General features: G+C 42.3%; 5 protein-coding genes across 5 annotated transcripts; 1 reads left to right on the forward strand and 4 right to left on the reverse strand.

The window, feature by feature from the left end:
- Nucleotides 1-906: 906 nt before the first annotated feature.
- LOC140715628 (histone H2B 1/2-like) lies at nt 907-1,720 on the reverse strand. Its single transcript, XM_073027994.1, has one exon. The coding sequence runs from the start codon at nt 1,693-1,695 to the stop codon at nt 1,324-1,326; it is 372 nt and encodes a 123-aa protein (XP_072884095.1). The 5' UTR covers nt 1,696-1,720; the 3' UTR covers nt 907-1,323.
- Nucleotides 1,721-7,354: 5,634 nt separating this feature from the next.
- On the forward strand, nt 7,355-7,666 carry LOC140715762 (histone H4). The gene has a single exon (XM_073028133.1). It carries the CDS (start codon nt 7,355-7,357, stop codon nt 7,664-7,666), a length of 312 nt encoding a protein of 103 aa, XP_072884234.1.
- A 425-nt stretch (nt 7,667-8,091) lies between these two features.
- LOC140715763 (histone H2A-like) lies at nt 8,092-11,973 on the reverse strand. The gene is made up of 2 exons (XM_073028134.1): nt 11,947-11,973; nt 8,092-8,629 (listed from the first exon to the last, which is right to left on the reverse strand). The coding sequence occupies exons 1-2, from the start codon at nt 11,971-11,973 to the stop codon at nt 8,225-8,227; spliced, it is 432 nt and encodes a 143-aa protein (XP_072884235.1). The 3' UTR covers nt 8,092-8,224.
- A 57-nt stretch (nt 11,974-12,030) lies between these two features.
- LOC140715764 (histone H3) lies at nt 12,031-12,441 on the reverse strand. The gene has a single exon (XM_073028135.1). The coding sequence runs from the start codon at nt 12,439-12,441 to the stop codon at nt 12,031-12,033; it is 411 nt and encodes a 136-aa protein (XP_072884236.1).
- An 857-nt stretch (nt 12,442-13,298) lies between these two features.
- LOC140715629 (histone H1-like) lies at nt 13,299-13,991 on the reverse strand. Its single transcript, XM_073027995.1, has one exon. The coding sequence runs from the start codon at nt 13,947-13,949 to the stop codon at nt 13,317-13,319; it is 633 nt and encodes a 210-aa protein (XP_072884096.1). The 5' UTR covers nt 13,950-13,991; the 3' UTR covers nt 13,299-13,316.
- Nucleotides 13,992-27,506: the final 13,515 nt, after the last annotated feature.

The following is a 27,506-nucleotide window of genomic DNA, read 5'->3' on the forward strand; positions in this document are numbered from 1 at the left end:
TGCTGGTAATGCACCTCGTGTTACTCTGCCAACTGCCATTAAAACTTACAAGAAGAACAAACAATTAGAAAGGATTTTTTTCCTTTAAATCTCATCAACTTGATTTCATTGGATATTTTTAAGAGGTAAATATATATACTGATGAGGGTAGTTTCTGTGTTTGACACACCACCTTCAGGGAAAAGTTCAAGGTAGATGTATTGGTATTACTGTGGAGTAACAGGAATTACAAAAACATAAGAAAGGTGCTGACCAAGTTGACTGAAAGGAGAGGCTGGAGTTTTTGGTAACAGTTTGGAAGGAACAAGATAGATACATTCCAAAGTTGAAGAATTTCGCTCACAGTTTACTTTGTTCCATAGATGCTGTTTGGCTTGCTGAGTTCCTCCAGCATTTTGTGTGTTGCAAGCATGGATAGAAGATTGGCTGATTGGCAGGGGGCAAAGAGTGTGAATAAAAGGAGCCTTTTTTTCTGGGTGCCCTACTCTTTTAGTAGTGCTTTCAATTGTTAGGAAAATTATTAATGCCTTTGGGTCACTGGGTCAGTTTCTGTTGCTGGCACCGCCGGTTTTCTTGGGCAACATTACGGCCTGGAGGAATGCTGGGGGAATGTTGCGGATTGCTGTAATAACCTTTAACTTCACTGGATTATTAGTTAAAAAAGTTATCTCCGATCGGAGAGCTGCCTTATTTACCAATCAAAATTAAAACTAAAGCGCGGAAAACAACCGTTTCCCCTCCGAAAATCAACAGAAGTTTAAAACAGCCCGCCAAAAATCTTCAGTTCAAGTCTAATCTAAAATCAAATCATTGCAGATCTACTTGTTGGGTTATTCTCCGCAGTAACCCATTACTGAAGTCCGGCAGATCTAATCTTTCAGTGCAGCTAATATTGCAGAAGTGTCTGGGGATTTATTTCTACAGAGAAAATCGGCAGACGCTGGAAATCCAAGCAACAGACACAAAATGCTGGAGGAACTCAGCAGGCCAAGCAGCATCGATGGAAAAATTCTGCCTGGCCTGCGATTCGTCCAGCGTGTTGTGTGCTCTGTGCGGGAGCAATTCACCGATCTCTTTACACAGAACAAAAGTCCTCGCAGTTGCGGTCCCCAGTCAGTCTTTGTGTGAATTGCATATGAACGAGTTGCTCTTCTCAAAATACGATTTAAGTTTTGCCTGCAATTTTAACAAATGATTCGTGAAAGAACCGTCTTGCATTGAAATGGGATTGAGACAATATGAAAAAGAAACAGCCCTATTAATGAAAGATTGAGTGGCTCTTAAAAGAGCCTTTGGGTTTGTGGTTTGTTTTGGCGGCACTCCTCACTTTGAGCTGGTGTACTTGGTCACGGCTTTTGTCCCCTCCGATACGGCGTGCTTGGCCAGCTCACCGGGCAGCAGCAGGCGCACTGCTGTCTGGATCTCCCGGGAGCTGATGGTCGACCGCTTGTTGTAATGGGCTAGGCGGGAAGCCTCTCCAGCGATGCGTTCAAAAATATCGCTCACGAACGAGTTCATAATGCTCATGGCCTTGGAGGAGATACCAGTGACGGGGTGAACCTGTTTCATTACTTTGTAGATATAGATGGCGTAACTCTCCTTCCTCACCCTCCTGCGCTTCTTGCCGGACTTGCCTGACGGTTTCGGCAGCGCTTTCTTAGCGCCCTTCTTGGGAGCAGTCTTCTGATCGGGCATTTCTTCTGTCGAGTTGAAACGCAACAATAAGAATAACCACCTGCGGAATGCGGCTTAAATAGGTAGCGCTGACAGCGATATGCTAAGGAGGGATAGGGAAGTTAAGCACTTTCATTGGCTGCTTAGAGAGACGAATCACCCATTGAATTTAATTCGACAAATCTTTTCATTGGATATCAGAGGGAACGAATTACAATCGCACGCTCCACCAAAGAGAAGCCTCGCCCAGTCTGCGGACAGGGAACTTTGCCAGACTGTGGCGGTTCTCGGTGCCACTTAATAAGACAAGAGGGTAGAGAGGGGGTTGGGACTGAAATTACACAATGGGAAACGTAAAATACAATTGCAGAAGGAAGAAAAACACGTTCAGATGAAAAGTTAAGCAAATTCATGATCAAAGTACATAATGTCACTATCAACAAGCATGATTCATTTTCTTGCGGGCATACTCAATAAATCGATAGGAGAATACATACTAGACTTGACAGAATAAATGGAAGACTGATCCAACTTGGAGATTCAACCAGTGTGCTAAAGACTCAACATATGCAAATAAAAGTAAAGAAATAATAAATAAGCAAAATCTGTTGAGAACATCAGATGAATAGTCCTTGAAAGTGAGACCAGGTTGTAAAGACATTTCAGTGATGAAGAGGATGTTCCTTTGGTTCAGGAGCCTGACGGTTGAGGGATAATAACCATTGCTGACACTGATTGTGGGAGTCCTGATTCTCTTTTACCTTCTACCTGATAGCTGCAGTGAGGTGGGGGGGGGGGAATACCTGATGATAGCTACCAATTTCCTCAAATACTGTGCTCATTCTAGGGAAGACTTTGCCCGTGATGTACTGAGCTGTATCCACTAGGTTTTTGTAGGGCTTTCAATTCAAGGACATCTGGCATTTCCATACCAGCTGTGCTGCAGGTGGTCAATATACTTTCCAGCAGACATCTATAGAAGTTTATAGAATATGAAATATTGCAATATAGAACATTAAACATATTGAACATAGAACGATACAGCACAGGAACAGCCATTTAACCCACAGTGTTGTACCAAACAAGCTATAAAACAAATCATAAACATGCAAACACTAATTCCTTCTACCTGCACCATGTCCATATCCTCCATCATCCATAAATCCATGTGCTTATCCAAACATCTAATATAAGCCTCCTATTTAATTGCATCTACCACCATTCCAGGCATCCATGACTCTGGGTAAAAAAACACACATCATATTCCCCTTGAACCTACCTGTGTCACCTTCAGTTCATGCCCTCTGAAACTTCAACCCTGGGAAAAAGGCTCTCTCTGTCCACTCTATCTATGCCTCTCATAATTTTGTAAACCTCTATCAGATTTCCCCTCAGCTTTTAATACTCCAGAGAAAACAAGCCATCTATCTGAACACACACTACTCCACATGGCATCTAAACCAGGCCGCATCCTGGTAAACTTCTTCTAAACTCTCTCCAAACCCTCAACATCCTTCCTATAGTGGGGCAACCAGAACTGTAGGCCATACTGTAGATGCAGCCAAACCAAAGTTGCAACATAACCTCCTGACTTTTGAATTCAGTGCCTTGATTAATTAAATCAAGCATTTCATAAGCCTTCTTAATGACTTTTTCAATCTGTGTAGCCACTTTCAAGGAGCTATAAACTTGGATCCCAAGATTTCTCTGCTCAGCGACACTGTTAAGGACTTGTACTGTAAGTCTCTTATTTTATGACCATTGGCAGCAGGAGACAAATGAAGAAAGTTCAGATATCAGAGGTGCAAAGGGACTCATGCAAGTTTCCAAAAGGTTAATTTACAGGTTATATTGGTAGTAAGGAAGGAAAATGAAAAGTTCATATCCATTTGAAGAGGATTAAAATATAAATGCAAGGAAATAATATTGTGGCATAATAAGGCATTGGTTAGATGGTACTTGGGGTATCATGAGCAGTTTTGGACCCCTTATCTAAGAAAGGATGTACTGGCATTGGAGAAGTCCCACAGGATCTTCACGACAATTATCATGGGAATGAAAATGTTAATGTACGGGAAATGTTTAATGGCTCTGGCCCTGTGTGCACTGAAATTTAGAAGAATGAGGGGAAATCTCATTGAAACCTATCGAACGTTAGAAGGCCTAGTAAGTGTTTCCTGTAGTGGGGGAATCTCAGACCAGTGGGAATGACCTCAGCAGAAAAGGTCATCCCTATAGAACAGAATTGAGGATGAATTTCTTTATCCAGAGAGTGGTGACAGTACAGTGACAGGCTGAACCAGACCTTTGAGAGCTGGACTCCCCTTGTGTAGCTTTTCTTTGTATAGAAGTTCAGTCAGGCCCCAGTCAAGATGACAAACTGCCAGAGACAGTGTGCAGTCATAGTACAGTTATCCAAGCTGAACATGGCTCTTGAAAGCATAACTCTCCTTTGTACAGCATTTCTGAACCACGGATACCAAGTATAGCAAAATGAAGTTGGAAACAAATTAATCTAAGGCAACACCTGCTACTGGTCTATTATTTTCCTAATTCTCAAGCCTTATTGACCTATGGCATGTAGATATAATTGATTCTAATACCTGAAATATGTATTATGATTGATACTTAGACAGGAAATTTATGGAATTCAAAAGTGCATTATCTACTGGACCAATATCTGTATACAGCTAGTCAATTTCTGACTAAAGATAGCATTGATTTATTCAAATATCAGAACAATGTGGTGACAGGGCCAAGCTGTTCTCCTTGTGCACAATAAAGTAGAGTGAGATTGAGGAATAATGCAAGGTTTCAGAGTTCGGTTAATTGTAGAAGAGACTCTCAGTACATCATAGACGCAAGAGATTCTGCAATTGCTGGAAATCTGGAGCAACACATACAAAATGCTGGAGGAACTCACCAGGTCAGACAACATTGATGGAAATGAATAAACAGTCAACATTTCAGAACAAGATACTTCCTCAGGACCAGAAAAAAAGGAGAAGATGCCAGCATAAAAAAGTGGGGAGATGGGAATAGCTAGAAGGTGATAAGTGAAGCTAGGTGTTTGGGAAATGTAAAGTGCTGCTAGAGAAGGAATCCAATAGGACAGGAGAAAGTGAAGGAGGAGGGATATCAGGCGGAGGTGATAGGCAGACAAGGAGAAGAGGTAAGAGGCCAGAGCAGGGAATAGAAGAGAGAAGGGTGACAGAAAAAATTACAAGAATCCACATGTATCAATCCCTGAGTTCATCCAGGGAGAGTAATTCAAAGCATAAATATGTTGAAGTAGTACAAAAAGGAAAATAAAAAGAAATGTGGAATACAACATTATATATAATCAGAGAATGTGCAGTGCCAGGATATACAGAGAGATGTTGGAGTTCAATTTCACAGCTCCCTGGTGCTGGCTGCATAGCTTGTTAAGGTGTTAAGGTGTATTACACATTTGACTTTATTAAATGAGGTGACTGCATGAGTCAGGAAGTTAAGTTGTAGCTTTAGTTTGGAGTCTATTGAGGCTGCCTGTAGAGTACTGTCTCGGCTTCCTCTGGCATACAGTCTACTCCTCTGGAGTAGAGTTGAAAGGTCTAGTTAGGCCTACACTGGAGTACTATCCAGGCATCCTCTGCAAAAGAGCCTGAAAGACTAGTCAGGCTTCATCTGGAGTAGAGTTTAAAAACTAGTAAGGCTACCTCTGAAATTCTGCATTCCATTCTGATTGATGCATTATAGGAAAGGATTGAAGACTTTGGAGAGGAATCATAATAGATTTAGACCATAAGAACAGAAATAGGTCATTCAGTCCATCGATTTTGCTCTGTCATTCCATTATAGCTGAGTTATTATCCTTGTCAATCCCATTCTGCCTTCTCACTGTAATCTTTAACAACCTGACTAATCAAGAGCCTATCATATTTCATTTTAAATATAATAACTTGGCCTCCACAGCCCTCTGTGACTGTGAATTCTACTGAATAACTACCCTCTGGTTAAAGAAATTCCTCCTCACCTCTGTTCTCAATAGAAATCTCTCTATTCAGTCATTATACCATTTGGTCGTAAACTCACCCACTACAGGAAATATCCTCACCACTTTGACTCTGTCTAGGCCTTTTAATATTCAATATGTTTCAAGAAGATCACCCCTCATTCTTCAAAACTGCAATGAGTCAAGGCCCAGAGCAATCAAATGCACAAAATACATTCATACTTTCATTCCTGGAATTATTCTTGTGAAACTCCTCTGGACTCTCTCAAAGGTCAGCACAACTCTTCTTAGATAATAGGCCAAAAACTGCTTACAAGACTCCAAGTGCGGTCTGACCAATGACTTATATTTAAAAAAAAAGCCTTGGCTTTATGTCCTTGCATTTATGTTTGTGTCATGTCAAAATAAAAGCTAACACTGAATTTGCTGTCTTTACTATTGACTCGACAGACAAGTTAATCTTTACAGAATCCTGCACGATTATTCCCAAGTCCCTTTGCACTTCTGATTTTTGAATCTTCTCCATCTTTGGATAATAGTCTACGTTTTATTCCTTCTACCAAAGTACACGACCATACACTTCTATGTACTGTATTGCATCTGCAACTACATTGTCCATTCTCCAAATCTGTCTAAGTCCTTCTGCAGACTCCCTGCCTCCTCAAAACTTCGTACCCCTCCAACTGTTTGTATTATCCATTAATCTGGCCCGAAAGCCAACAATTCCGTCAACCAAATCATTTACGTATAATATGAAAAGGAGTATTATCAACACTGAACCTGCAGTATACCACTAGTCACTGGCAGCTGACGGGAAAAGGTCTCCTTTATTCCCAGTCTTTACCTGCTGCTAGTCAGCCAATCTTCTATTCATTTTATTACTTTTCCAGTAATACCATCGGCTTTTGTCTTCAGCAACTTGTGCAAGACTTTCTGAAAATCCAAATAACCAACATCTGCTGACTTTTCTTTGTCTATTCTGCATGTTCTTTCCTCAACAACAAGCAAAATAGATCTCAGGGCACTTGCAGGTCAATGATAAAACAGGCCGCGGAGTCAGTATGGTTTCCTCAAGGGAAAATCTTGCCTGAAAAATCTATTGGAATCCTTTAAAGAAATAATAAGGATAGACAAAGGAGAATCTGTTGATGTTGTGCACTTGGATTTTCGGAAGGACTTTAGCGAGGTGCCACACCTGAAACTGCTCAACTAGCTACGAGCCCATGGTATGACAGGAAAAATTCAGCATGTACAAAGCAGTGGCTGCTTTGCAGAAGGCAAAGAGTGGGAATGAAAAGGGAGCTTTTTCTGGATGGCTGCCGGTGAACAGTAGTGTTCAGAATATTAGCATTTAATTTTCAGAGAATTGAGCATAAACTGATGAGGTTTTGCGCCAGATATCCAGGGGTTTGTGTGATAATGTTACAGTTTGTGTTCCGTTGTGGTAACCGTTGAAAATCGGCGGATAAGGTAAATGAGCGTCCGGTCTCTGCTCTGGCTGTCCCTCTGACTCAGTCTTCACCCCTCCCCGCCTCTCTCTCCCCACACAGTCATTTGCTCTGTCTCCATCCCTTTCCCGCCTCTCTGTCTTTCAGCGCCGTTCTCGGGCAGGACGGGGCGCTTTGTATAAAATGAGACAGCAGCAGTCAGTTCGTAACTGAGCAGCGTCTGCAGTGAAGCGGTAATATGTCTGGCAGAGGAAAAGGAGGCAAAGGACTCGGCAAAGGCGGAGCCAAGCGGCACCGTAAAGTGCTGCGGGACAACATCCAGGGCATCACCAAACCAGCCATCCGCCGTCTGGCTCGGCGTGGCGGCGTCAAACGAATCTCTGGTCTAATCTACGAGGAGACCCGCGGTGTATTGAAGGTTTTCCTGGAGAATGTGATCCGGGATGCGGTCACCTACACGGAGCACGCCAAGCGCAAGACGGTCACTGCCATGGATGTGGTGTACGCGCTGAAACGCCAGGGCCGCACTCTCTATGGCTTCGGTGGATAAATATTTCTGCATTCCCCTGAACACAACACAAAGGCTCTTTTAAGAGCCACCCACCACTTCAAAGAGGGAGCATAAACCCGGACCCGAAAGAGATATCCTTTGTTTATGAGGTCAGCTTTGTTTTTCCGTAGTTTATTTAATACAGGAGGTGAGGGCCCTGCACGTTACGATACGACATCGGTCGTATCTACACTGTACTACACTGTCCCCACTCCCCCGTTGTTCTGTAAGGGGAGGATGTTTGAATTCGATAACGGACACGAAGCCAATCACACCGCCGGGGCCCTATAATAGACGCGATCGCGGCGGACATTCATCAACAACAGTCGGCAGAGGACCCTGCTTTGACATTTCAGACTGTGCAACTACCATTAACCCTGTGAGTTGCATTTCACACCAGTAAGGATTTTCAATGCACCCTGCATTAGTACAACAATGTAATCTGAACAAGAGCCCTTCCCCCACCCCCGCTTTCAGCATATCCGCAGAGCAGTTCTTCACAGACACTGTAGCGGCTCTGAAAAGAGCCTTTGGGTCACTGGGTCAGATTCTGTCTCTTCACTTGCTGGCTCCGCCGGTTTTCTTTGGCAACAATACGGCCTGGATGTTGGGCAGCACCCCGCCCTGAGCGATGGTCATCCCTCCCAGCAACTTGTTGAGCTCCTCGTCGTTGCGGACGGCCAGCTGCAGATGCCTGGGGATGATGCGGGTCTTTTTGTTGTCCCGGGCCGCGTTGCCGGCCAGCTCAAGGATTTCAGCCGTCAGATACTCGAGCACAGCAGCCAGATAGACCGGGGCTCCGGCACCCACCCGCTCAGCATAGTTACCCTTTCTCAGCAGCCTGTGAACACGGCCCACCGGGAACTGCAGTCCTGCCCGGGACGAGCGAGACTTGGCTTTGGACCGAGCTTTGCCACCGGTTTTTCCACGTCCAGTCTTTTTTTTTATTAAACAAAATATACTCTATTCAAACATAAAATTATACACGATAAACCATTCAATGACTTTCAATTCATTACAGTTTTTTCCATTACTGTCTTTACATTTTCAAAATTTTTACCACCCACGTGGCACTCTGTTCTTTCATATTTACATTCGGGGGTATACAGTCACTTTAACAAACTCAGCAATTCTTTCACAGAGAATGAGGAAATGCGTCGGGCGCTCGCCTTTCTTGTACCTTTTGGGGAAATGCACGGTGAACGATTATGATCGGTGCAGCAATTCTTATGTCATAGGAGGGAACAAATAATCCAATTAGAGAGTTGTTTTATTCACCAATCAAGAAGCAACACAGCAGAAGCGCGGAAAATAATCACTTAAATACACAATTAAAATAAACTGAATTTTGAAGCAGCCCGCCAAAATATATTTGAGAAACCTAATCTTAAATCAAATTATTTCAGGTCTGTTTGTTGGTGTGGTCTCCGCATTAACTCATTTCTGAAGTCCACCAGATCAAATATATTGTAACAGTGTTTGCGCATTTCTTTCAACAGATACAAAACTCAAAACAAATATCGACTCTCAGTGTCTGTGCCCGGTCAGTCATTCTGCGGGTCGGATCAGAATTGCTCTTCTCGAACGGCAACTGGAGTTTAGCCTACAGGCTCTGCAATGTGAGGGGGGCAAAGGAAGTCAAAGCCAACAGAAAAACAACAGAGAGGGCATATAATGGAGCAACGATTATTGGGTAGTTACAAAATGGAAAGGTTTTTAAAAACCAACAGAAAGCAAGTAAAAATCATAGAGATGGAATATGAAGGTAATAGTCAATATTATCAAAATATTAAAAAGGATACCAAAAGCTTCCTTTACATAAAGAGTAAAACAGAGTTGAGAGTAGATGTTGGACCACCGAAACATGACTGAAAAGGTAGTGACGGGGTGAAGGAAATGAATGAACTGAATAAGTATTTTGCAATAGTTTCACTGTGGAAGATACTAGCAGTACTTTATACCAAAACTTTGAGAGTATCAGGAGGCAGAAGTGAGTGAAGTTTCCAATACTGTGGAGAAGGTACTTGGGAAACTGAAAGATCTGAAGATGGATAAATCATGTGGAATATATCCCAGCGTTCTGAAAGAGGTGGCAGAATAGATTGTTGAGGCATTCATAAAGATCTTTCAAGAATCACTACATTCTGGAATAGTTACAGAAGACTAGAAGGTTGCAAATGCCACTCCACTCTTCAATAATGGAGTGAAGCAGAAGAAAGGAAATCAAGTCGAATGATGTTGGAGTCTATTGTTAAGATGTGGTTTTGGATGCTTGCAGCCCATGATAAAATAGGCTGAAGTCGGGATGGTTGCCTTAAGGGAAAATGTTGCCTAACAAATCTGTTGGAATTCTTTGAAGAAATAACAAACAGGATCCAATAAAGGAGAATCGGTTGCTGCTATGTACTTAGATTTTCAGAAGGTCTTTTACAAGGTGACACACATGAGGCTGCTTAACAAGTTAAGAGCCTATGGTATTCCGAAAATAATACTAGTATGGATAGAGCATTGGTTGACTGGCAGGAAGCAAAGAGTGAGGATAAAGGGAGCCTTTTCAAGATTGCTGTCCGTGACTCGTGGTGTTCCACGGGGGTCTCCGTTGGTACCACTTTTTATGTTTTATATCAATGATCCAGATGATGGAATTGATGGCTATTTGCTGAGTTTATAAATGATACAAAGATAGGTGCAAGGTCAGATACTGTTGTAGAAGCAGGGAGTCTGCAGAATCACTTAATCATATTAGGAGAAGGGGCAAAGAAGTGACAGATTGAATACAGAGTTGGGAATTGTACATTCACACACATTGTAAAAGAAATAAATGCGTTCACTATTTCTAATTGGAGATAAAATTCAAAAGTCCGAGGTGTAGAGGGACTTTGGAGTCCTTGTGCAGGATACCTTAAAGGTGTATTTGCTTGTTGAGTCGGTGGTGAGGAAGGCAAACACAATGTTAGCATTCATTTCAAGAGGACTAGATATAAAAGCAAGGATGCAAAACTGAGGTTTTATAAGGTACTGATAAGGCCTCACTTGGAGAACAGTGAGCAGCTTTTGTTGGATGTGCCGACATTGCACAGGTATCAAAGGAAGTTCATTAAAATAAGTTCAGGATAGGAAGGCTTGTCTTATGAACAGCTTGGTGATTTTCCGCCTCTGCTCATAGGAATTCTGAAAATGGGGGTGACCTTATTGAAGTTGATGGAAGGTAAAAAGGTCCTGTTAGAGAGAATGTGGAGAGAATATGTCAAATGATGTGGAAGTCTAGGACCAGAGGTCACAGACTGAGAAAAGAGGGACATCCATTTAGAACAGAGATAAAAAAAAAACAATTTATTTTGCTAGAATGGTGAATCTGTGGAGTTTGTTGCCACAAGTGGTTGTGGAAGCCAAGTGATTGTGGGTTTATTTAAGGCAGAGGTTGATAGATACTTGATTGGTCAGGGCCTGATGGTTTATGGGGAGAAGGCAGAAAGCTGGGGCAGAGAGGGAAATAGATCAGCCATGATGAAATGGCAGAGTAGACAATGGACCAAATAGCCGTTATCTGCTCCTATGTCTTATGGACGTAGATTTAAACCAGTATGGAAAAGTCCAAGCAGAGTAGCTATAACTTCATCCCTTTCGGATGCACATCTCCAAAGGGAAGTAAACTTGTTCTGAATTCCATAAATGTCTCCCCTTCAATTGAATTTCCAGCAGTCCTTGCCAGATTGAGAGAATGTGACCCTTAATTAAAACCTTTGCCTCTCTTTTACTTAGTGGAATGTCAACATGAACAGCACTGCCCTTCATAGATTGCTTAACAAACCTATCAACTACTTCACTTCCAACATGAGCTGTGATCCAGAAAAGCAGACTGTTTGTCTAAGTTCCAGTAAAATGTTTGGAAAACTATTGGACGGATCCACCTTAAGATAAGAAAAAAATACAGGGAAGGAATCAGAACAGACAACACAGTTCGACTGTATTCCTCTATCCAATGCAATGATTGCCACTATTTCAATAGTTTGAGCTGGAAAATCATGAGATAACCTTTTTCTAATTGACACTTGAAACTGGGTGTACATTGACTGCTGCACCAGTGTTCTGAGAGACTGGGTCTTTAGAACCTTCTGTAAACAATGGAACCATTCCATCATGTTGATAAAGCACAGATGGAATCAACACAGCAGCTGAGTTACACAGCGTAAACACTTTGACAGCCAGGTTTAACGTCTGTGTTGTGGTGCAGTTATGACACAAAGCACACAGTAAAAGCTGGGGAATGCAAAGGTTACTGAACAGAAACAGACAGCCCTTTCCATTGTCGGATTGGTGGCTCTTAAAAGAGCCTTTTGTGGTACTTGGTACCGAGGCCGGACTCAGGCGCGTTCCCCGCGGATGCGGCGGGCCAACTGGATGTCCTTGGGCATGATGGTGACTCGCTTGGCGTGGATGGCGCACAGGTTGGTGTCCTCAAAGAGTCCAACGAGGTAAGCTTCGCTGGCTTCCTGCAGAGCCATGACGGCCGAGCTCTGGAAGCGCAGGTCGGTCTTGAAGTCCTGAGCGATTTCTCGCACCAGGCGCTGGAAGGGCAGTTTGCGGATGAGTAGCTCGGTGGATTTCTGGTAGCGCCGGATCTCCCTCAGGGCCACAGTGCCAGGCCGGTAGCGATGGGGCTTTTTCACTCCCCCTGTGGCTGGAGCGCTCTTCCGCGCAGCTTTGGTGGCCAGCTGTTTGCGGGGAGCTTTCCCTCCAGTCGATTTCCGCGCTGTCTGCTTGGTCCGGGCCATTGTCCTACAGCAACCTTAAAGCGGGCTCAAATTCTAGGTTGAAACAATCGGAACGCGTTCGGGGACCGGATTTTAAAGAATTGATGAAGGAGCACCCCTCTCTCTCTGATTGGTTACAAGGGAGATTGCAGCATTGTACCGTTGCGATTGGCTGTTTTTCCATCAGCAGTTTGAAGCTGGCCAATGGAGGGGCTGGAGGGAGGTGTGGAATATTACCTCTGACCAAATATGGAAACTGGAGACAGTCACGATTCAGCCAATCTGACTCCAGTGATTGGATGCGGCTCAATTTCAAATCGCCCGCCAAATCTAAGGGCAAAAGGGTTTCTTACATCAAACAGAATAATGAATTCTCAAATTCCACCTTCAATTAAATCGCCATTTTCTTTCCTCAATTCGCTGAAACTGAATGTTTGCATTTTGACTGAATAGTTTCTCAAGGTGAGCGAATTCAGTCCTGCCGTAAACGGGAGGACAGAGAGGATTTCGATTGATTTTACTTTACTATGTTTACTAAATGGTTCTGCGGGAAAACAGCCGCAAGGTTTTCAAAAGGACCATCGAAACCAACACTGAAATGAAATGCTGCTTAATATATCAGTAAAATATTTATTACAACCAAATAATCAAATTCCTTATCTCTTCCCGCTCCAAATCGCTGTTTAAAGGCAAACCGACGGCCGCTGTTTCCTTTTATAACATCGCCCTGACCTGCCCAAGAGAGACGGCATCAGAGTAATAGAGCAGAGACAGACCTCTATCTTCCAGCTCCCTCCCGACGTTACTACAAAAGTAAATTGTCTAACTCTTTCGTGGGATGTGAGTGGCTCTCAGAAGAGCCGTTGGTTTCAGGTATTTAAAGTTGCGGTTTTTATTTACTTTTTGGCAGCCGTCTTCTTGGCTTTCACGGATTTCGCCTTCGGCTTAGGTTTTGCTGACTTCTTGGGCGCCTTCGCCTTCGGAGCTGAAATCTTCTTGGGGCTCTTGGGCTTCTTCGCAGACTTCTTGGCCGTAGGTTTCTTAGCTGCCGCTTTTTTAGCCGTCGGTTTCTTACCACTTTGTCTCTTGGCGGGAGATTTCTTTGCTGCTTTCTTGGCCGCAGTTTTCTTGATCGCTGGCTTCTTGATCTGAGAAGTCTTGGCCGCTGGTTTCTTCACTTTTTTCGCGATTTTCGCGGTACTGTCCTTTTTAGCGGCTTTCAAGGAGCCGGAGGCACCTGCGCCCTTGGTGTGAACCAGGGAGCCGCTTTCCAACTTCCTTTTAATGACCATCTTGATCTGACTTTTCAGCTTTTCCACATCTACGCCGTTGGCGGCCAACCCTTTCTTTATCGCGACTATGGACACCCCTCGGTGACTGCGGCAATCCGCCACAATCTTGTCGATCTGTTCGCCCAGTTTGGGACCGGTTGGCTTGGTCCGGGCGGCCGCCGCCTTCTTCTTGGGAGCCTTGGGTGCAGCGGCAGGCGCCGCTGGAGGAGCCACTTCAGCTGCTGCCGTCTCGGTCATGTCGTTTACTCTGCGCAAACTCTCCCAAAACTCAGAACTGAGTGAGAAATGAAGCGAGAGGCAGCCGTGCGGAGCAATTTAAAGGCAGCAAGCGGACGGGGCGGAGTCATCCTGCCCCCGGCCGCTCCAACTCTGTTTCTTTCTCCTCAAAAACCCTCCAGCGGAATCCAATTAAAATAAGGCATCTCCATCACCCAGACCGCTCTATGATTGTGTCCGAGGCCGGATTCTTTGCTGTAAAACAAGTCTGGTCCGAATTAAAGGCAACAGATTTCATATTAACCCGTTTACCTGCTACACTAAAAGTCGTTCTCTCCCGCAATCACCGGCATGTTCGCCGTTTTCCGCCCGAAATACTGCAACCAACTAAAAATATGCAATAATTCCCACTTCAGGGCTGAGCTGGGGAACTGGGCCATCTCGTGACAGGGAAATCTTTGTATTTTTCCACAGGAGGGCCGGCGAAATGCGGCGACGTGATCGGATTTACAAACACAGCCGCGTCGCATTCAAACTGTCACTGGCTTAACAGTTCTGTATCTTGCAATTTTTAACCTACGCACATTAGTTTGTTTATTTATGTGTAATCTATCTGGAAATTTCATCCTTTACACTCATGTTCGGAGAAACGTTTTCTCGTTTGCCGGTACGTCTTCATGTACACTGTAAAATGGCAATAAACTTGATTTGCCCGACAGTGACACCAGCTTGAGCCGTCGAGTCCTTTAACACTATTCGACACACCGTTCATATCGGCATAATTACAGCACAAACTGGGGGCCCGGTGCACAGGGTTTCCTCTCCGCTCGCCTGTTACTTGTAGATTCCCAGCTCAGTAACATCTCAGCCAATGGCAGAGCATTCCTAAGATTCACTACTGTCCAGCTACAAAAATCCCCCCTAGTCTCCGTTCTAAAAGGTCGTCCCTCAATTTCCACGATGTGCCGTCTAGTTCTCGATATCCCAACATTAGAAACATCTTCTCGACATTCACCCTATCTATTCCTTTCAATGAGACACACCGCCCCTCCCCCATTTTTCTGAATTACAGTGAGTAAAGGCCAGAAGTTGCCAAACGCTACACATTTGATAACCCCTTCATTTCCGGAATAATCCCCGTGAAACTCCTCTGGACTTTCTCCAATGACAACGCATCCTTTCTGAGATATCGAGCCCAAATCTGCTGACAATACTCTAATTGTGGCCTTACTAGTGTTTTATAAAGGCTCAGCATTATCGTCTTGCTTTTTTTATTCTATTCCCCTCGAAATAAATGCCAACATTCCATTTGTCTCCTTTAGCACAGACTCAACCTGTAAATTAACCACCTGGGAGTCTTTTAAGAGGACTCCCAGGTCCCCCTGCACCTCTGATGTTTGAACCTTCACCACACTTAGCTATTAGTCCGCACTATAAGAACATCCATGCCCGTATCTTTCCTGTAACATCATATGATTTTATCTTGTTAAGAAGCTCTATGTATAGCACCTTATCAAATGCCTTCTGAAAATCCAAGTAAATGACATCCACTGTCCCTCCTTTATCCACCCTCCTTGTTACTTCCTTGAAGACATCCAACAGTTTGTAAGGCAAGATACCCCTTGATAGAAACCAAGCTGACTTTGACTTATTTTATCATTAGTCTCCAAGTTTCCCAAAACCTCATCCTTTATAATGGACTCCAACACATTCCCAACCACTGAGGAGAGGAGAGGGGACCATAGGAAAAAAGGGATGGAAAAGGGGCACCAGGGAAAGCTGATGCACATGTGAGAAGAGGTAAGAGGCCAGAGTGGGGAACAGAACAAGTGGGGAGATGAAGGGATTGTTTTTTTTTTTAATCAGAAAGGGTAATTGGAACTCATGCCATTAGTTTATGAGGCTAGTCAGACAGAATATGTTGCTCATTCACTCTGAGGGTGGCCTCATTCTGGTACAAGAGGAGGCCAGGGAACCGACTAGAACTAGCAGACATTGCCTGAAGATTCAGGGGTGAAGATTGAGGACAGAGAAGAGGAGAAACTGCTTTTCCCAGAGAGTGGTGAATCTGTGGAATTCTCTGCCCAGGGAAGCAGTTGAGGCTTCCTCACTATATATATTTAAGAAACAGTTAGATAGGTTTTTACAAAGTAAGGGAATTAAGGGTTATAGGGAAAAGGCAGGGAGATGGATCTGAATTTACAGACAGATCAGCCGTGATCTTACTGAATGGCGGGGCAGGCTCAATGGGCTGGATGGCCTACTCCTCCTATTTCTTATGTTCTTGTTACGACATGTTGGAATTGGAATTGGAATCGTATTTGAAAACTTAGGCCACCAGTTCTTCCCACTTTTGGTTGATCGAGCAAAGGCGCTCGATAAGCAGTACCCAAATTTATGAGAAGTGTCACCAATGTAGAGGAGGCCACTTTGGGCACACTGGGTACAATAGACAACACCAATAGACTCACAGGTGAAGTATTCCCTCACCTGGAGGGATTTTCTGGGGTCCTGAATGGAGGTAACAGAGAATGCAGATAGACAAAGGGTCTATTTCCATGTTGTACAAATCAGGGAAGGTAAACCAAGGCAGGAAGTACACAGTGAATGGCAGGGCCCTGGGGAGCGTTGCTGAAGAGAGATCCTGTGTATTTCTGGCTCCACCACCAACCTCTGGCCACTCATTCCATATGATAATTATTGTTTGTGAGAAAAATATACCCTTCAGATCCATTCAAACATCCATACTGTCACTTTAAATCAGAATCAGGATTATTATCACTGGCAAGTGACATGAAATTTTTTAACTTAGCAGCAGTTTAGTGAAATACCTAATCTGGAAGAAAAAGCCATAATAATAATAATAATAATAATAATAATAATAATAATAATAATAATAATAATAATAATAATAATAATAATAATAATAATAATAAATTAGAAAATCAATTACTGTATATGTATAGTGAATAGATTAAAAATTCTGCAAAAAATCAGAAATATATATTAAAAAAGTGAGGTAGTGAGTAATCAGATGGCAGAGGGGAAGAAGCTGTTCCTAAATCGCTGAGTGTGTACCTTCAGGCTTCTGAACCTCCTACTTGAAGGTAACAGTGAGAAAAGGGCATGCAATGGGAGCTGGAGGTCCTGAACAATGGACGCTGCCTTTTCTGAGACACCACTCCTTGAAGATGTTCTGGGTACTTTGTAGGCAAGTACCTAAGACGGAGTTGACTGAATTTACAACCCTCTACAGCTTTTTTTCAGTCCAATGCAGTAGCCTTTGTAAAGCTAACCCTCAGTAACCCCCCCATCATACCAGACAATGATTCAGCCTATCACAATGCTCTCCATGGCACATCTATGGAAGTATTTGACTGTACATGTTGAAATACCAAAACTCTTCAAAATCCTAATGAAGTATAGCTACTGTCTTATCTTTGTAATTGCATCTATATCTTGGGACCAGGTTAGATCCTTAGAGATCTTGACACCCAGGAACTTAAAACTGTTCAATGTCCCCACCTCTGATCCCTCTATGAGGATCGGTCTGTGTTCCTTTGTCTTACCCTCCGGTCCACAATCAGCTCTTTTGTCTTAATGACATTGAGTGCCAGGTTGCTGTTGGGACACCACACCACTAGCTGGCATATCTCATTCGTGTACAACCTCTCGTCACCACCTGAAATTCTACCATCAACAATCGTATCATCAGCAAATTTATAATAGTGTTTGAGCTATGCCAAGCTACATAGTCATGGGTACAGAGGGAGTAGAGCAGTGGGCTAACAACACACTCGAGGTGCACCAATGTTGATCGTCAGTGAGGAGTTGATGTTATCAGCAGTCTGCACAGAATGTGGTCTTCAGGTTAGGAAGTCGAGGATCCAATCGCAGAGTGAGGTAGAGAGGCCCAGATTCTGCAACTTCTCAATCATTGTGAGAATGATAGCATTAAATGCTAAGCTTTAGTTGATGAACTGCATCCTGACATAGGTGTTTGTGTTGTCCAGGTGGTCTAAAGCCATGTGAAGAGCCATTAAGATTGCATCTGCAGTTGACCTATTGTGGCGATAGGCAAATTGGAATGGGTCCAGGTCCTTGTTGAGGCAGGAGTTCAGAATAGTCATGACCAACCTCTCAGAATATTTCATCACTTTAGATGTGAGTGCTACTGGGTGACAGTCATTACGGCAACTCATGTTATGCTTCTTAGGCACTGGTATAATTGTTGCTTTTTTGAAACAAGTGGGAACTTCCACCTGCAGCAGTGAAAGGTTGAAAATGTCCTTGAATGCTCCCGCCAGTTGGTTGGCACACATATTCAGAGCCTTTTCAGGAACTCCATCAGGACCTTCCACCTTCTGCCTTGCAAGGGTTCACTCTCTTTAAAGACAGCCTAACATCGGCCTCTGAGACAGAGATCACAGGGTATCAGGTGGAGTAGGGATCTTCACAGCTCTAGCTATATTCTCCCTTTCAAAACAGGCATAGAAGGTGCTGATTCTAACACTCTCTAGCTTTCGACACCCATCTCATGTGTAACATAGTTTGTCTATTTATCCAATTTATTCCACATATCATTATCCATACCTCTCATGACACCTGTTTTCTTCACTACAGCAAAGTCAAACAGAGCTTCATCACATCACGTCTGTATTGTGGTGACAAGGACTGTACACAATATTCCAAATGCAGCCAAACCAACTCATTGTACATCGAAAACATGATGTCGCAACACTTGTACTCAATCTTTGGCTGATGAAATAGGCAGACCACACACCTTCTTCACAACCCTGTCAGCCTGTGATGCCACTTTCAGGAACTGTGTAACAACACCTGAGGCACCTCAATGAACAAGGCACAGAGTGATATGGAATTAATGCAGGCAAATGGGATTAGTATAGGTGAGCAGATGTGATTGGCCAAAAAGCCTGTCTCTGTGCTGTACAACTCTATGACTCCACGACACTCCACATTGCCTGCAGTGTCTTCGGCTGCCTTGGACCTCAGCTCTGAGTTTGCCTCACTGAACCCCATGTCCTCTGAGATGATACAGGGAGCCTCACACTGTAATTGACCTGTCAGTTCTCTCTCTTAATATTATCCATTTCCATCTGAACCTTCCCTTTCGACGTACCTATCTAAATGCCTTTTAAATATTGTAATTCTACCCACTTCTACCACTTCCTCTTGCAGCTTCTGTGTAAAAAAAGTTATCCCTCATGTTCCCTCTCTACTTAAATCTCTGCCTTCCAGTTTTAGACATCAGACACCTGGAAAAATATTACTCACGTTATCTATTTACTTATATCTATATCTCTAAGTGATTCTATACACTTACAGAATCACTTTGAAGGTCTCTACAAATCATGTTACCAGATTGATTGATTGATTTGTGCAGTTCCTTTTGCACATTGGCTCTTTGTCAATCTTTGTTTATGTGTAGTTCTTCATTGATTTTATTGTATATCTTTGTTCTATTGTGAATGCCTGAAAGAAAATTGCAAGTGAGTATATGATGACATTCATACTTTGATAGTAAGTTTACCTTGAACTTGTGAACTGATGACTGGGAGATTGTCGAAGGCGTAAAGAACTATCAAAGAACACAGTGTGATATGGAGTGGAAGGAGCGAGATTGGCTTAATTGTGGACATGGGAATATAAAGGTACTAGAGTGATATAGATGATAGACAAATGAGCATGCCATATAAACTGGCATCAAACTTAGCACAATATCAGGGGCCAATCACAAACAAGAGAAAATCTGCAGATGCTGGAAATCCAAGGAACACACACAATGTTGGAGCAACTCAGCTGGCCAAGCAGCATCTGTGAAAAAAGAGTACAGTCAATGAAGTGCCGGAGGACTGCCGAGATCACAGAGGGGGAGCAGTGAGAAAGGGTTTCACTGACCTCCCTTTTCCATTCGTCCCAGCCCACTGATCTCCCTCCTGGCACTTATCCTGGAAAGCGAATAAAGTGCTAGACCTGCCCCTACACATCCTCCCTCAGTGCAGCTCAGGGCCCCAAACAGTCCTTCCACGTGAGGCGACACTTCACCTGTGACTTTGTCAGGGTCATATACTGTGTCCAGTGCTCCCAGTGTTGCCGCCTGTATAACAGTGAGACGCGACATAGATTGAGAGACCGTTACGCCAAGTACCTACGCTCCAACCGCCAGAAGGAGTAGGATCACCCAGTGGCTACCCATTTTAATTCCACTTCCCATTCAGATATATCAATCCATGGCCTCCTCAACTGTTGTGGTAAGGCCACACTCAGGTTGGAGGAACAACACCTTATATTCCATCTGGGTAGCTTCCAACCTGATGGCATGAACATCAATTTCTTGAACTTCTATTAATGCCACCCCCCTTCACCATCCCCCATCCCCTTTTTCCTCTGTCACTTTATCTCCTTACCTGCCCGTCACCTCTCTCTGGTCATCCCCCCCCACCCCATTTTCTTTCTTCCATGGCTTTCTGTCCTCTTCTATCAGATTCCCCCTACTCCAGCCCAGTATCTCTTTCACCAATCAACTTCCCAGTTCTTTACTTCATCCCTCCCCCTTCAATTTTCACCGATCACCTTTTGTCTTTCTCTCACCTCCCCCTAACTTTTAAATCGACTTCTCATCTTTTCTTTCTCCAGCCCTGCCAAAGGGCCTTGGCCTGAAAAGTTGACTGTTTACGCTTTTTCATAGATTCTGCCTGGTCTGCTGAGTTCCTCCAGCACTTTGTGTGTGTTGCATCAATATCAGAAGCTGAATGGCCTGTACTCCTCTTCATCTGTTCTGTATTCCAAGAGCTCAAAAAGGGAACATGAAATATCATGAGGAAGATTAAGAAAATTTTCAATAGTTTTTTATACATATGTTTAAAAGAAGATTTTTTCTATGGAGAACATATACCTCTCAAGGATAAATGACGGAATTTCTGTCTGAAGCCAGAGGGTAAGATTATAAATGAGTACTTTGCATTTTTGTAAGAGCAGATAGAATTGAATGAAGACAAGTGTGAAATGTTGCACTTGGGGAGGACAGACCAGCGTAGGACTTATACAGCGAATGGTACAGCACTGAGGACTGTAGTGGAACAGAGGGATCTGGGAGTATAGATGCATAATTCCTTTAAAGTGGCATTGCAGGTAAAGATGGATGGAAAGAGAGCTTTTGGTCAATTAATCCTTATAAATTATTTGCAGGAGTTGGGATGTTATGTGAAGTTTGTAAGACATTGGTGAGGCCAAATTAGCCATTCTAATCACCTATCTGCCGGAAAGATATCAATAAGATTCAAAGAGTGCATAGAAAAAGTGCAAGGATGTGAGGACCTGAGTTATAATGAAAGGTTGAACAGGTTAGGACTTTATTTCCAGGAGTGTAGGAGAATGAGTGGAGATCTAACAGAATATACAAATTTATGAGGAGAATCAGTAGGGGGAGTGAGTGCAGGCATTGAATTGTGTTGTGACAAATGTGTTTGATCTTACAGCTATTGCAGGGACATGGTGGAAGGCTGTCCAGGACTGAGAACTCAGTATTCCAGCATATTCAGTGTTCCACAACTCTGCCATGGATGGCCCCAAGCCCAGTTGCAAAAGGAGGGTTGGACAAAGGGCTAGTAGCCCCATCTTGTAAAAACCCAAAGCTACAGAAGCTCCATGGACCTCAACCCGGGAAGAGAATGGATCCTCCAAGAAGATGGGCTTCACCTGAGGTCCATGAAAGACTGACCCAGGACAGTGGACTCTGGTGAGCTATTGTCAATGGCCTCTATCACAGTAGGGGTGATGGCCTCAACTAACTAACAATGTTCCACACAGATTGGGACAAGGGAAAGGAGGAGGGTGGCCTTGTTCATCATGGTGTGGTGAGGAGATATGTACAGTATGAACAGTAGAAGCCTCTGCACCCTTAGTTGTTACCTCTTCATGAGATAAAACTAATCAAACTGCAAGGTAGAGTGGAAGAGGAATTTGTGGAGTGGTCAGGGACTCTTTCTTACAGCAGTCTGTTACAGAACCTAACCAGGAACAGGTCACTTTAGTTGTAACTTGCACAATGAGGTGAGATTAATAACAGATCTACTGTGAAGGATCACTGGTGGAAAATTCCACCAGCACCCCCCACCCCCCAACATGACACAGTTTAGACCATAAGATATCAGAGGAGAATTAGGCCACTTGACTCATCGAGCATACTCTGCCATTTCATCATGGCTGATCCAATTTTCCTCTCAGTCTCAATTTCCTGCCTTCTCCCCATATCACTTCATGCCCTGTTCCATCAAGAATCTATAAACCTTTGCTTTAAATATACATAAAGACTTAGCCACCACAGCTGCCTGTGGCAAAGAATTCCACCTTCGGAAACATCCTCTCCATATCCAGTCTATCACAAGGGCTTTCACCATTTGATTGGTTTCAAAGAGGTCACCCTCATTCCAGTGAATAAAGGCCCAGAATATTCAAACGCCCAACATATGACAAGCCATTCAATACTGAAATCATTTTCGTGAACCTCCTTTGAAGCAATGTCGTCTAACTAAATATGGCCAATTACACGGATGTGAGGATGGTGTTGTCTGGAGTGGATGGGGTGTTATGCCCGCAGCCCCCTCCTTTGTGAGAATCGCAGGTGTTATGCCCGCAGCCCCCTCCTTTTTTTATATTAGTTTTATCTATATATTTTACAAATTAAAAAACCCCAAGTCACAATAAGGAACATTAATACAGTGCAAAATTAAGCATACAATGACAATATGCTACAAAGGAAGAGAATTTAACAAAAAAGCACCTAAATTAAAGACAAGTAAACTTAGTATCCTCCCCAAGCCCCACAACACAAAAAAAAACTCCAGACCAACCACAACACAATATAGAGAATATAAATCAGGACAATCAAACTCCCAGACTGTGAATACACTTAGCAACAGAGGATAATAATGCCTTCTACCAGAAAAAAAAAGGGAGCAGAAAGCAAGGGACCGAAAAGAAAAAAAAACCCTAGTCAAGAGGAAGGTTATGAAAGTACTCGATAAAAGGTCCCCAGACCTTATAGAACTTTAGATCCGAATTAAGAACTGAATAATGAATTTTTTTGAGGTCCAAGCAGGCCATAATGTCGTTAAGCCATTGAGCATGGGTGGGCGGGGCAACATCTCTCCATCTAAGGAGGATCAAGCGTCTAACCAGGAGAGAGGCAAAGGATAATATTCGGCATTTGGTTGGACTCAGACGTAAATCTGTTTCGCCCCAGAAACCGAACAAAGCAATTAAGGGGTTTGGTTCTAGGTGCTGATTCAGAATATACGATAACGTAGTGAAGACATCTTTCCAAAATTTCTCCAAGCTAGGACAGAACCAGTACATATGAATGAGAGAGGCCACGCCCCTCTTGCATTTATCACAGAGCGGACTAATGTTAGGGTAGAATCGAGATAGTTTAGATTTAGACATATGGGCTCTATGAACAATCTTAAACTGTAAAAGGCAATGGCGAGCACAAAGAGAGGTTGAGTTAACCGATTTGAGAATCAAGTCCCAGCTCTCATCAGATAAGGAGGTATTTAAATCCTGCTCCCAGGCCATTTTAATTTTATCCACAGGGGCCAGTCGTAAAGCTGCTAATTTATCTTGAATAATTGATATTAAACCTTTACCTAGTGGATTAATGGAAAGAAATAAGTCCATAGCATTTTTCGCAGGCATTTCAGGAAAGTTAGGAATTAAAGGAGGAATAAAGTGTCTAATTTGGAGATATCTAAAAAAATGAGCATTGGGCAGATTGAACTTAACAGAGAGCTGCTGAAAAGAAGCGAAGCGATTATCAATGAAAAGATCTTCAAAATGTCTAATGCCCTTCCTATACCAAACATGGAATGCTGAATCGTACGTAGTAGGTAAAAAAAGGTGATTATGTACGACAGGGCTGGAAACGGAAAAACCATGGAAACCATAGCATTTCCTAAACTGAGCCCATATACGCAAAGTGTGTCTAACAAGAGGATTAGCTATTAATCTGGGCAGACTACTAGGGAGTGCAGAGCCAAGAAGTGCAGAGATAGATAATTCTTTAGGGGAGCTCAACTCCATTGCCACCCAATTAGGGCACTCGGGTTGGCCGTGGAAGAAAGGCCAAAAGGTAGCACAACGTATGTTAGCTGCCCAATAATAAACGAAAGTTAGGTAAAGCCATGCCACCCTTTTTTTTTAGATTTTTGGAGATGGATTTCATTAATTCTAGAGCGCTTATTCTTCCACAGATATGACAAAATAATAGTCTAAGGAATCAAAAAAAGATTTAGGAATAAAAATTGGGATAGATTGAAATAAGTATAAAATTTGGGGAGAACATACATTTTAACAACATTAATACGACCTACCAAAGACATAGATAGAGGTGACCATTGTACTAGACTCTGTTTTATAGTATATGAAAGATTGGCAAAGTTTTCACGAAAGAGATCTTTAATCTTCCTTGTGACTGCAATTCCAAGATAAGTAAATTGATTATGGACTACTTTAAAAGGGAGATCACGAAATGTTAGTTCTTGTGCTTCTTTATTAATTGGGAAAAGTTCACTCTTATGTAAATTAAGTTTATAGCCAGAGATCTGGCTAAACTGGTCAAGAAGTGAAAACATTAGAGGTAAGGATGTAGACGGATTTGAGAGAAAGAGTAATAAGTCATCAGCATAAAGAAAAACTTTATGCTCAACACCCCCTCTCCAAATCCAGGTCAATTCAGGACAATTTCGAAATGCTATCGCCAAAGGTTCTATAGCCAAATCAAAAAGAAAGGGACTTAAGGGGCATCCCTGACGGGTGCCACGTTTGAGATTAAATACCTGGGATTTCTGAAAATTAGTTAAAACAGAAGCAGTAGGACACAGGTACAGCAATTTGATCCAAGAGATGAAACTTTGACCGAGGTCAAATTTTTCTAAGACTGCAAAAAGGTAGTTCCACTCTATACGATCAAATGCTTTCTCCGCATCGAGGGAAATAACACATTCAGGAATCCCAGTTGGAGGTGAGTATAAGATATTAAATAAACGCCGAATGTTAAAAAAAGGGAGACGGTTTTTAATAAAACCTGATTGGTCATCGGAGATAATGGAGGGAATAACTGTTTCTAATCTATGAGCCAACACTTTAGCTAAGATCTTTACATCAACATTGAGCAAAGAAATCGGCCTATACGAGGAACACTCTGTTGGGTCTTTGCCCTTTTTTAATAGAAGAATAATAGATGCCTCATTGAAAGAGGGTGGCAATTTGCCGTAGTTAAACGAGTCAGATAATACTGAAAGTAACTGAGGAGAAAGAAGTGAAGAGAATGATTTATAAAATTCTACAGGGAACCCATCAGGTCCAGGAGATTTCCCTGAGGACAGTGCAGAGATTGCAAAAGATATTTCTTCTGATAATATAGGCGCATTAAGTTTGGCTTTAAAATCAGATGAAAGTGAGGGAATGCTCAGATTCTTTAAAAATTGATCAACAGAGATATTGTAATTCAAAGATTCAGAGGAATAAAGCCGAGAATAAAAATTTTTTAAATGCGTCGTTAATTTCTAAATGATCCGATGTAAAGTCTCCGTTCTCCTTCCGGATCTTTGTAATATGTTGTTTGGCTTTGGAACGCCTCAGCTGGTTGGCTAGAAATTTACCAGACTTATCCCCACGAATGTAAAAGCGACTCTTGATTTCAAGAAGTTGGCGTTCAACAGGTTGAGTAGACAGAAGATTAAATTTAGTTTGGAGTTCAGCACGCTTCTTGTATAGTTCAGGGTTCTTAGTTTGAGCATATAGTTGATCCAATTCTTTAATCTGGTTAATGAGGTCTAATCGATCTGCACAGGATCTTCTGTTGAGATTTGCTGTGTAAGAGATTATTTGACCCCTCAGATATGCTTTCATGGCATCCCAGGCAATCTGGGATGACATTTCAGGTGATGTATTAGTGTTAAAATAAAAGGTTATCTGATCCTTAATAAATTTTAGAAAATCATCATCCGATAGTAAAGTTGAATCAAACCGCCAGTGTTTATTCCTCTGAGGGAGACCAGGAAAGTTCAGAGAGAGAGTAATTGGGGCATGCTCAGAAATCAGTATACTCTGATAGTCACAAGAGTAGGCAAATGGAATAAGTTGGTTATTGAGTAAGAAATAGTCAATTCTAGTGAAGGTATGGTGAACACGTGAAAAAAAAGAATAATCTCTCTCAGTAGGATGAAGGAAACACCATATATCTGAGATACCAAAATTAGAGAGAAACAATTGGATAGCTAAGGCAGATTTAGTAGGTGATCTGGTAACAGAGGACGATCGATCTAGATTAGGATCTAACCAACAGTTGAAGTCACCACCCAGTATAAGAGAGTATGAGTTTAAGTCTGGTAGTGAGGAAAAAAACTGTTCAAAAAAGTTAACATCATCAAAGTTGGGGGCATACAGGTTTGCTAGTGCAACTTTAGTGTTATATAGTTTACCAGAAACAATAATAAAACGGCCATTTGTATCAGATATTTTATTATGGAGTTCAAAAGGAATATTTGAATTAATAAGAATGGAGACTCCCCTAGCTTTAGCAGCAAAGGATGAATGAAAATGCTGACCCGCCCACTTTGACAGAAGCCGGGAGTTATCAAAACAACGAATATGAGTTTCTTGAAGGAAAGCAATGTCAGCTTTGAGTTGTTTAATATGTGAGAATACCTTCCTCCTTTTAACAGGGTGATTCAATCCCTTTACATTCCAGCTCACGAATTTAAGTACACTAGCCATTATCAATTACTAATGCATAAACGGCAGCAGGCATATAAAAAGTCAAGCAATACAATAGCAGTCTGGGAGCAGAAATGTAAAAATAGATTCGTAAAATCAAAACATAGACATTTCCTGAGCAATAAAGAAAAACAATAACTACAGTGAGTGATGTTGGAACTGGAAAATCCACCCCATCCACACAACCCAAAAAAAGCAGCTAGCTCTACCAAAAAAATTAACCCAAATATAACTTCCAGATCTGTGTCATTAACAGCAGTTCCGTATAAATACCATAGCAAATAGTAACTAGTTTATGCACTAGAAAACATAACTACAAATTGGAACATCTTCTGCAGAAATATAAAACTTAATACAGAGAAAATCGTAAGAAAACCAAAACTAACCTACCCGCGAAAAATTATGGAAGAATAAAGTAAGAGAAAGGGAAAAAAAGTAAGGGAGGAAGGGGAAAATTATAAATTCAAGAAGAGTACTTATCAACCATTTACAGAGAGGAGAAAAAAAACTCAAAGATTAAAAAAAAGGTGGAAAAAAAATAATAAATAAAAAAATAAATAAATCAGCAATTAAGCTGTGAACCAACAAACAGGGAGGCCTTCAATAAAGACTTCAAACCTCCAAAACAAGTTAGAGTCAGTTGTAGAACTCTATAGATAAAGTTATACAAGAATAAAATAGATTACACAAGTACTATTTAAACATCCATAGGGAAACATTAAGCACAGAATGTCTATTTAAAAAAGACACACCAAATCCAGGGAGAGATTGTCAACAGCC

Source organism: Hemitrygon akajei, chromosome 24, assembly GCF_048418815.1.
Source record: "Hemitrygon akajei chromosome 24, sHemAka1.3, whole genome shotgun sequence".
NCBI classification, from domain to species: Eukaryota; Metazoa; Chordata; class Chondrichthyes; order Myliobatiformes; family Dasyatidae; genus Hemitrygon; species Hemitrygon akajei.